Raw genomic sequence first — 10,271 nt, 5'->3', positions numbered from 1 at the left:
AGATGGAGATGAGCATCGCACCCTAGAGTTGGACACGACTGGACTCAATGTCAAGGGGAACCTTTACCTTACCATGAGAACGCCTTGGCCATGGGACAGCAATCAGACACATAAACGTTGGATTTCATACTCAAGAGACAATGGTCCTTCCGTCCCTAGTTGACCGGGAAACTCAAGAGCCGGTGGGATTGTCCAGGGACAGAATAGGACTTGGCTTTCTCCCTTTCATGGCCTTTTACTTCCCTTCCAGAAACATCCAGCGCTTCACTTTTATTCCCCCCTGAAAAACCTTTCCATACCTATAGTAATAGCAAAACAACTCCTTTAATATCTCCTCTACTTTAAAAACCCAGTTAGAGTCACCCTAAGTGGCCTGTGACTTGACGGCCCAACGTACACACCCACGGCCTGTTTTACGGAAGGCGGTCCTCCGTTTGAATTCATCCTCCATGGGGATGGCTGTCCAGTCCAGCTCCGATAGAAAGATGGGGTGGCCCAAGGAGGGGATCGTGTTAATGAGCAGCCATGTTTGCACAGGTGTGCAAGAATGCTGAGTCATGCTGAGTCGTGGATAATGCAACATTTGCAGTGATTGGCTATATGCAAATATGTATATATAGGTGGAATTACACTGAAGTGTATCCGGATCTCTTACTTGAATGTTACCCTGTCCTGCTGTCCGTTGATGCTGCTGTACATACTGTACATATACTCTGGTGTCGGGAGAAGCTGCCTGATTGTGTGTAACATATTTGGACTACCTGGACCGGACAAGACTCTGCTAATTTCCGTCAGTGCTGCGCCAAGAGCCTAGAGAACTGATTCAACGGCTGAAAAGTCCGGACTTTGGCTTCCTTGATCTTGGCCTTGACAAGCCATAGCTGGAAAGCTTCCCAGAAACTGTGAGAGGGAGGAGGTGTGTGTTTGTGTGTGTGTGTTCCCTCAATGGACTTTGGAGAGAGGCGCTCTTTGTGCTGCTCAAGGCGGTAGAGCCACAAGTTCCAACAGCCGAAGGAGAGAATGTGGCCTTCCCTGGCAAAAGGTTGGCATCTGACGCTGTTTTTTTTCCTCCTGACTGGTGCATCGGAGGGTAAACGTGGCCTCTTCTCTTTCTCATTCAGAAAGCTTCCTTTTCAGACCGAGCTTCCCCTGAAGGGGCCCGAGGTTCCTTTCTTCGGCTCCGAACCTATGACCCTTTCTTGCTTTTTTCCCTCTTCCGGCTTTGTAGGGAGAGAGCTTCTAGGGGTTTGTTTGGGGGCAGCTTTACGAAGAGCAGTGCAAATTTCGCGGCTTCGCAAACAGCTTTGCAAATCGACGGTAAAAGTGGCCCCTCGGAATGGCGATGTCTTCTGTGCTTCTCACCAGGGATGTGGCTCCTAGCCAAACGTTGCTTTCCAGATTCGCAGCTCTGTGGTTTTATAACGAGGCCCGTTTAAAAAAAAGAAAGAGAGGATGCATGGCTTAATGGTAATAAGTGAACAAAGAACTGTAAAAACCGGATACCAGGATTAAAATATTTCCTGGGCGTTTGGCACCCTTTGGAAAACATGGGCCATAAGAATAGCCACGAGGATATGGTATCTTGTTTCCACAAACTTTTGGGAGGTGCCTGAGAAACACGAAATTCTTCCTGTATACTTTTTATTTTACTCAAGGCTAGATTATAGATTACCGTATTTTTCGCCCCATAAGACACACTTTTTCCCCACAAAACAGGGGGGTGGGAAGTCTGTGCGTCTTATGGAGCGAAGGAAACAGATTATATTTTCCTGTTTTCTTCTCCTAAAAAATTGGTGCGTCTTATGGAAAGGTGCGTCTTATGGGGCGAAAAATACAGTGTGTTTGCCGTCCTTCCATTACTGCCTTCCTCTGCTTGTTTCCTAGGTCAGGGAAATGACCCGCCGGAAGTGGTTACAAAGTACGGACCCGTCCGTGGGAAGGTGGCCAATGTGAGTGGCACTGATCAGCCCGTGAACGTCTTTCTGGGGATCCCTTTTGCCAAACCGCCGGTCGGAGCCCTCCGATTCTCGCCGCCACAACCCCCTGAGCCCTGGAGTCACGTGAGAGAGTCCACCACGCACCCTCCCATGTAAGAGTGTTGCTCCGGCCGTTCGGCCACCTCCCTTGGCATCAGGGGCATATGGTTAATTGGCAGCGTCAGAAACATGGCTTGGAGACCCAACTCAAATTCCTAGAATCCCACGGGAGCGTTTTGGGGTGGAAATCCCAGTTCACGCCTCATTGGGATGGGAAAATAAGCACAAGGCTTCACGTGTCTGTTGGTGCAAATACTCCCACCAAATTGGAACACAATGGACCCTAAATGAGATAATGGAGCCATGCACATCGGTACAGATGCAGCTGTCTCACTGCAAGACAAGGAGTCACATTTTCACACCTTTTCCTATGTTTCCGGTACCGGCATTCTGGCTCCACATTAAAACTCCATGTGTGGATTTGCAAGGAAACAATCATAGCCCTTTTTCAGAGCCCAGCCGGTTCAATACTGAGGAAAACAGGAAGAACTGGCAGGGTGGAGGGTGGTGGAGAGGAGGGGGTGGCGGAGTCAGGGCAGAAAGGTGTGGCTGCCGCAGGTGAACTGCAGGTAGCAGGTGGGTGGACCTCAGACCTACCTCTGTGCTGATTCACCTTTGGCTGGGCCAGGAGGAGATGCAGCAGGATTTGTCCTGTCCTGTCCTGTTTGTTTATTTTTTTTTTAAAGGGACTTGTGCTTGAATAAAGTGTTGTGATCCTCTCCATGTCTAGAAACGAGGCTGTCACTTTGACCGACTTTGACGGGAGTGGGTTTAGCACCCCAGATGCCTGGAATGTGGACCATCAAATATGAGCAGCAGACCATTGGAGGGAGCAGTTCCCCTCTCAGGGATGAGACAGAGGGGGGACAAGAAGTTCAGAACGGTTGCTGTTCTGAGCTGAGGAGGCTCTACAGGCAGATTTGGGCAAAGTGGGACATGGGTGCAGATGTTGGGTGGGGGGCTGGAAAGAGAAACGGCGGTGGGGTCATCACCCTGAGGCTGTGGGGCTAGGGCAGAGGGGTCTCCTCAGGAGAGAAAGACGGAGTCCTTGCAGAGGAGGTCCGCCGACCACCCTTTGTGGCTCCCTCCATGTCAGAGGAGACCCACAGCTGCTGCCCTTGTGCTGCATAAACGGACTCATGATTTGGATCTGTTTTTTTTTCTGTCAAGGTGTTTGCAAAATGTGGAGACAGAACAAATCCTGTTAGAATCTATTACCAACACGAAGGAAAATGTCTCTGTGAGGATGTCTGAGGACTGCTTGTACTTAAACGTCTTTGCACCAGTCCCTTTGGATGACAAAGCCAAACTTCCAGTAAGCAGACTTACTTATTTGCCACGGGGGGGGGGGCAGCACCCACATATGCATTTTTATCTTCTTATAGCTCCCTCCATCTTCTACGGGATCCCTCTGTGGCTGTTTCTGAGAGGAGAGTTCTCCTTGTTTCCACGTTCTGCAAACTTGCCACAGAAGGCCTTGAGGGGGTTGCGTGTTCTGCATCTCTTTGTGTCGCAAGACATTCTGTCCCTTTTCTGGGGAAAAAAAACACCTCCTCCTTTCTCTCTGGCATCCCCTCAGGGATCTGGAAAGTCCCTACAAAGTTCTTTTGTGGAAGAGTCTCTCGGGTGTCAGCCTTCTAGTTAGGTAACTGAATTGTTCTGGCTCGTTCAACTAGATGCTAAGAGGCTACACATTGTACTGAATTGAGTTAAAAAAAAACAGCGTTTGAAAGGTTTATACCCTGCTGTTTAGCTAGAATACCTCTCAGAGCGGGCTATAAATATTTACAAGGAAGGCACTTCCTACCCTTAAGCCTGCAAGTTCAAAGCTGTGGGAAAAACAGAGATGGAGGAACTCGCTCTTAATTTTCTACATCACTTTGTGTTGATGTTTATGTTCCTCTCTTGTCTCTGTTAATCCTTGTTGCTCCTTGCAGGACCCAGCTTCAAAGGAACAAACAGGGATCATAAACCATGACTAGGTGTGACATCCAGCTGAACACTGTCCCTTTATCTTAGATCCTAGCACAGATGCTTTACCATGTAATCTCTGTATTTTCACTCTTAACATCGGAAGAAGTGGACGGTCTTCTACGAAAGCTCACATTAAAACATAGCAGTTAGTCTTTAAGGTGCCGCAACGTTTGGGTTTCTTTGTTTGTTTGTTTTGCTTTTGTTTTGGGGGTTTTCCACTGATACGAATGCTCTACGGATACGTAAAGCCAGAATATTAGGCAAAAGAAACTAAACAGGACGGCCAGCCTTCACGATCTTCAGCTGATCTTCCAGTTTCAGCAAAAGCTCAGCTTTCTTTGCCTGCTCTTCTCTTGGCTGATCTCCCACCCAGGCGAAAGGGCACGGCAGATCAATCTCGGCTCTTGCCCCTGACTGGGAGATCAGCCCCAGAGGTGGGAAAAGGCAATCCAGCTGTGCCCGGTGAGTGGCTCTTTGAGGCAGAGGAGGGGAGCAGCAGCCTCTGTGCTGTCACCTTGATGAACTGGGATGAACTGGGATGAGCAGCAGGAAACCTTCTCTCTGTCTCTCTCTTTTGCTTTCAGGTGATGGTTTGGATCCATGGAGGAGGGATGGTTACGGGTGGAGCCTCCATGTTTGATGGGTCTGCCCTAGCCGCTTATGAAAAGGTGGTGGTGGTGGTCATCCAGTACCGGCTCGGCATTCTCGGTTTTTACAGGTAGTGAGGGTTCTATCAAACTATTTCCTAATGGAGCCTCAAGCAGGCTTTAGGCAGGGAAGAAGGGGCAGCCTGGGTTCTTGCTCAGTTTGAGGTGAGATCCTTAGTCACTTGTGGATTTCCACGTAAAATCCTCCTTCAGGAATTGGGGTGAAAATGGATCTCTGCGGCTCCCAAGCTTCTTTCCGGGATAAACTAGGAAGCTTCTAGTTCATGAGATGTTATCCAGCTGTTTATTTATTTTACATTTATTATTTGACTTCTACCCCACCCCTCTAGACAGAGTCTACTTGGGGCAGCTTATGGTTGTTGGGTAGCCAATAAGCCACACACAATATCAAGGGCAGCTTCAGTCGTTCCTCAGCTCATGTGATCTCTCCCATCTTTTGCCAACGATGCCCCTCTGCACAGGAGAAACAAGGCAGTCTGTACGAAAATGGGCCAAATGGTCACAAAGTGTTAGATGAATTTGCAGGGCCGGCCAAGAGATGAGGATCATCTCTCAGGTGGGCCTTTTCCATGTTCATCCTCCCCATGCCCAGGGCAGTCACATGTACCCGTCCAAAAAGGACAGTGAGGTCCAGCGGACGGAGCAGATGGTGTGAATTGGCTTCCTTAGGATGATCAGCAGAAAGTTCCTCCAACCTGCTTTTAAACGGATGCAGTGTGGCCATCCATCCTCGTGGGTGTTATTCAGCCTTCTGCTTCCCAAACTCTACAACCGGGACCCACGTTTTCTGTGTATCTTGTTCCTTCTAGTACCGGGGATGAACATTCACGTGGAAACTGGGGTTTGCTGGACCAAGTGGCGGCTCTCCGGTGGATCCAGGAGAACATTGCCTTCTTCGGAGGAGACCCCGGATCTGTGACGCTTTTCGGAGAGTCGGCGGGGGGTGGCTGCATTTCTGCCCACGTATGTCCGTGATCTGTCTTCCTTCCTATCGGAAGCACCACAGTCCAGTTAACATAGCAGATAATTTTCACCTGATCATGGGCCACACGGGAAAACCTTTGGGGTCGCTCATATCAGGCAGTGATTGATTTGCACTTCATTTCCAGGGTAATTAACATGGGTCTCATTTCACTGATGCTAGTCTTTACTATTCTTGTGTAGAATTCCCGGGCACCACTGTGGCAAATTCCTTAGCTAGCAAACAATAGGGCACAAGGTTTATTTGGATTATGTATCAGAAAACTAGCAATAGCCTTAAACAGCTCAGAGGCTGATTCGTTTTAAATTTTAAATGGTGGATTTTTACAAGCATCTGTAACTGAAACAGCAAAGCCTTTGTTTTGCTCAAAGATGGATCGTTGGGAAGAAAGTTCTATTTACTAAGTTCTGTTTGCATTTTGATGGTGAAAACGCAGCCCTGGTGGAATTAACTCTTATCATTTCCATTACAAGGCAGGATTGTTTGTTCAGCCCTGGACAAAGTCCCTCTGTGTTCTGTTGAGTTGTTCTGACGGGTCAAACTTTATAGCCAAGTGAATTAAATTAAAAAGCTTAGAGCCATTCTCAGACCCCTAACTGAAGACTCTTTTGGTGCAGGCTGATATGGTCTAAAGAGGGTCACTTGAGGTTGTGGAAGGGGGGGGGGAGACAATATGCCATTTCGACCTCAAACAACCCTAGCTCCGGTATCATGAAGTGACCTAATAAAACAAACCAGAGGGGGCTGGGAAGTGTCGTTATTATTATTTTCCTGTGCTAAATCATCGCTGATGTGCTAAATCACTTAGATTAATTTTTAAAAAAAATCTTTGACTTATGTGTATTGCCATGATGAGCAACAGATCCCAAGGGCTATGGGGCGGTATATAAGTCCAATAAATAAATAAAATAAAATAAATAAATAAGGGCGGGGGGGGAAAGCTTTCTCTGACGTTGCTGCTTGTTGTCTCCTTCTTAAGATCTTGTCCCCAGCTTCGAAGGGCTTGTTCCATAAGGCCATCTCTCAAAGTGGCGTCGCTCTCTTCAGCCTTTTCTTCAGTGCCCACCCAGAACGGTATGCAAGGGTACGTTTCATTGTTCTTATTGTTTGTTTATTTTATTTCTTACATTTATGTCCCACCCCATTAGCCCATACCCACTACTCAGGGCAGTTAAGAATTGCGCGAAGAAATGTGTTCGCCCCTTTTGGGAGACCCATTAGGGGAGAGTAGCCTTTTTGACCTTCCTGTTCAGGGCACAGTACATATCCTGGGAATTCTGAGCTTTGTAGTCCAGCATGCCTCAAGTTGTCTTCATAGTGTCTCCTCCCTTGTTCCCAGGAGCAGCATGTTGTAGTTTTCCTTCCGGTCCCCGTGCGGCCCCAATCCTGGCCTTGCCTGATTGCTCTCCCTCAACTCCTGCACCTCCTTCCATTCACTGGCCATCCCAGGGCATCATGATCCCACATTTTCAGAGGTTTGGGTCTTCCCGTGGCGGAGAGGAAGGAGGCTCGTTTACTCTGCAAGGGCTGATCCGTTTCTCCCGATTCTAGAGCGTGGCTGAGGCTGCCGGCTGTCCGGCTTCCAGTTCATCGGAGATGGTCCGTTGTCTCAGGGGGAAGACCGAGAAAGAGCTCTTAGAGGCCCATTCCAAGGCGGTAAGCGTGCGGGGATCTGATTCCAGTCACTGCTCAGGGAGGAGCTGAGCTAACCATGAGATGGGAAGAAGGTTAGATACTGTTAGTGCCGTCCTTCAATAAGCAAGCATGCGGAGACATGGCACCCCTCTCTTTTGCAGCCTGGCGGGGTTGTTCACCTGCCTTAGTTAAAGGACAGAAAAGACTGAAAGTTTACATCTAAACACTGAGCTCAATCTCTCTCTCCCTTCCTTCCTCCCTCTTTCCCCTCCAGTACTCTACGTTTTCCTACTCCGTGCTTGATGGCGTATTTTTCCCCAAGAGTCCCGAGGCCCTGCTGGAAGAAAAAAACTTCATGAACGTTCCCTATATCATCGGCATCAATAATCACGAATCGGGATGGCGTATTCCTATCGTAAGACCTTTCTCGTGCTGCTTCAAACATTCGGGCTTCCCGCGATGCAGGATTGACAGTTGTGCTTCGTCTGCAGGCACTGAAAGTTCCAGGTTACGTGGAGGGCATGGACATGGAGACGGCAAACCGCGTGCTGTCTGGCTGGGAGCAATTTACAGTAAGGCAAAGGTGTCCCTTCCTTGGTGTGGTTTAATTAAAGTTTGTATTCTTGGCATCGAGGATCTTATTGTGGCCCTAGGTGAATTCTGAGTTTGCCGTTTTGAGCATTACCTAGTGGAGAGAGAAAAAGAAACGAGCAGGATCTTTCTCCTGGATTAGAAGAGTTGCCGATTATTTCTGCTTCTCCGGCGCTTTGGGGTACTGGGTCTCCAGTGGAAGATGGGATGGCATTTATGGGATTCGGGAGACCTGCATTGCCCTGGCTGACTTTTAAAGTTGTTCCCTCTCTTACTCGCTGGCAACAGGACCCGTTGTCTCCAGAAGAGGAACTTGGAAGCAGCGTTTTACAATGGCCGGAGCCCTTCGAAGGGGTTGGTGCAGGCCTCCTGCTTCTATCCGTGCTGTTTTTAGCTTTACGCGGCTGTCTTTTAATAATGGGATAAGCCGCTATGGGTCCCTTTTTAAAGGGGAAAGGCAGGGTACAAATATTTTAAATCAACAAATTGCTTCTTTTTAAAAAAAGACGGCTGGAAGAATGGTCTTTAATCATGACATCTAAAGCACTTTCTGGCCTTGCAGGGTGTTGCTCCCAACGACGTTCACCTCCTTGCCGAGGGGTATCTGAAAAACGCCAGTGATCCTCGACAGATCAGAGACCAGCTCCTGGAATTACTGGGGGACGTGTCGTTTTTGGTTCCTGCCATTAGGACAGCTAGAGCCCACCGAGGTGAGTAGCTGCTACAGCTGGTTATGGGGACATCCCACCACCCTCCCGTGACCAGGGGCCTAGAGCATCTAGACAGATGTTCAAAGAACTGGAGGTGGTTTGAAACAGTGATCACCTGCATCACCTGTCTAAAACGGCCACCGGACGTGCTCCCAAAGGCAGCTCCTCTCTGTCCTGTCCCCTGTTCTTATCACTTCCAAGTTCCCTTTCCTCTTGTTACGAGTGACTTCCAGAGGGTTTAAGAATGGCCCAACCGGACTCTCTTTCCAGACGCTGGCTGCCCAGTCTACTTTTATGAGTTCCAGCACCCTCCGAGCACCCTCGCGGGCCTCCGGCCAGACTTCGTCAAGGCGGATCACGGGGACGACGTTGGCTTTGTCTTTGGCAAGCCCTTCCTGGCAGGTGGGTTCCTTCTGCTTTCCAAAGCACTGCAGCAATGAATAAAATACTGGCTCAAAGGCAGCAGGAAAAGAGGAAGACAGAACGCGAGGCAGACGGACTCCGTAAAGGAAGCCACCGCCTTTCGTCTGCAAGACCAGAGCAGGGCTGTTAAATTACAGGACTTTCTGGAAGGCCTTAATTAGGTCAGGAACTGTTTGACAGCATTTAACAACCCAATATTTCAGCATTTGAAAACAATGAGCATCTTCACTGTAGCCACTCATCCTGCCTAATGTTCTCTCTTTATGGTCTTTTGAATGTCGTGTCTCGCTTGTAGACGAAGGGACCGAAGAAGAGAAAAGGCTGAGCAAGACGGTTATGAAATACTGGGCGAATTTCGCTCGTAACGGGTGAGTGAGAGAAAACCTTTTTTATTTATGTCGAGGGAAAGCTGCCCGAAGCCAGCGGTTTCTTGAGGTGAAAATTTCCCCCCGTTTCACTGTTTCCAGGAACCCCAATGGTGTCGGGCTGGTGGAGTGGCCCCCGTACGACGAAAATGAGCAATATCTGGAAATAGATGTAAAGCAGAAGGTGGGCAAGAAACTGAAGGAGGAATATGTCAACTTCTGGACCAAGACACTGCCTGAAAAGCTAGCAGAAAGCCAAAGAGCACACGCAGAGTTTTGACTAGCCAGCTCCCAAGCCTTCGGTTGGCCAGGATTTTGTGTTGGTGGCGGGTCCTTAGCTGAGAGCTAGCTGGGTGGAGAGTTGTGAATTAATCCCCTTGTTAATTAATCCTAGATGTGTTGATTGTGGGGGGGGGGGGGAAGGCCAGGTTCTTATGGGTCCTTCTGCTTCCTCTCCTGTTTCCCCTCTTTGCAACAGCTAAATGAAATCTATAGTCACTTGAAGAGGAACAGGACCTTCTGAATAATCTCTTTTTCATTATCTGGGTGGAAACTTTAAACAAGAGATCGCGGTGTCTTGTCTCTTACTTGTATATTTCGTAAAGCTACGCATTTCTGCTCTATCTTTAATTAATATAAATCAGTGCCACCATTTTTCTCCGCCCCTTTTGTGTGATCTGTTCAGGGAGGCGGAGGTTAGCCATCGGGCACAACAAGAAATACCCAATTTCGCCCCGCCAGATGATGAAGAGCCGGGATCTGGGATTTTATTTTGCTTCCTTGCGGTAAAGATGGGAATCAGAAGGAAAAGAGGAATTTGACTTGAATCAGGAACAACGTGAAGTTAATTTTCATTTCCTTAAACCCAGCATTATTGATCTTGTCCA

At 48.4% G+C, this 10,271-nt stretch overlaps 1 protein-coding gene across 3 annotated transcripts; it reads left to right on the top strand.

Annotated features, from left to right (window-relative positions):
• Positions 1-826: 826 nt before the first annotated feature.
• On the top strand, positions 827-10,038 carry LOC110087436 (fatty acyl-CoA hydrolase precursor, medium chain). Of its 3 annotated transcripts, none has more exons than XM_072985038.2 (13): positions 827-1,090; positions 1,885-2,089; positions 3,207-3,351; positions 4,595-4,728; positions 5,488-5,641; positions 6,640-6,744; positions 7,212-7,316; positions 7,570-7,710; positions 7,787-7,867; positions 8,449-8,596; positions 8,867-8,998; positions 9,315-9,387; positions 9,487-10,038. In XM_072985038.2, exons 1-13 carry the CDS (start codon positions 1,021-1,023, stop codon positions 9,662-9,664), a joined length of 1,671 nt encoding a protein of 556 aa, XP_072841139.2. In that variant the 5' UTR covers positions 827-1,020; the 3' UTR covers positions 9,665-10,038. The 3 variants fall into 3 exon arrangements, with proteins under 3 accessions (XP_072841139.2, XP_072841140.2, XP_078238750.1); XM_072985039.2 differs by having other exon boundaries at positions 883-1,042; XM_078382624.1 differs by lacking the exon at positions 827-1,090 and adding an exon at positions 1,235-1,317.
• Positions 10,039-10,271: the final 233 nt, after the last annotated feature.

Source organism: Pogona vitticeps, chromosome ZW-PAR (assembly GCF_051106095.1).
Source record: "Pogona vitticeps strain Pit_001003342236 chromosome ZW-PAR, PviZW2.1, whole genome shotgun sequence".
Classification (NCBI taxonomy): Eukaryota; Metazoa; Chordata; class Lepidosauria; order Squamata; family Agamidae; genus Pogona; species Pogona vitticeps.
Note: the sequence above shows the minus strand (reverse complement) of the source record. Positions and strands in the feature narration are given on the sequence as shown.

Excerpts from the sequence above, each read along its gene's own strand:
- LOC110087436 (XM_072985038.2), top strand. The coding sequence starts at position 1,021 with ATGTGGCCTTCCCTGGCAAAAGGTTGGCATCTGACGCTGTTTTTTTTC. Across the intron at positions 8,597-8,866 it reads GACAGCTAGAGCCCACCGAG|ACGCTGGCTGCCCAGTCTAC; the intron begins GTGAGTAGCTGC and ends CTCTCTTTCCAG. Across the intron at positions 9,388-9,486 it reads GCGAATTTCGCTCGTAACGG|GAACCCCAATGGTGTCGGGC; the intron begins GTGAGTGAGAGA and ends CACTGTTTCCAG.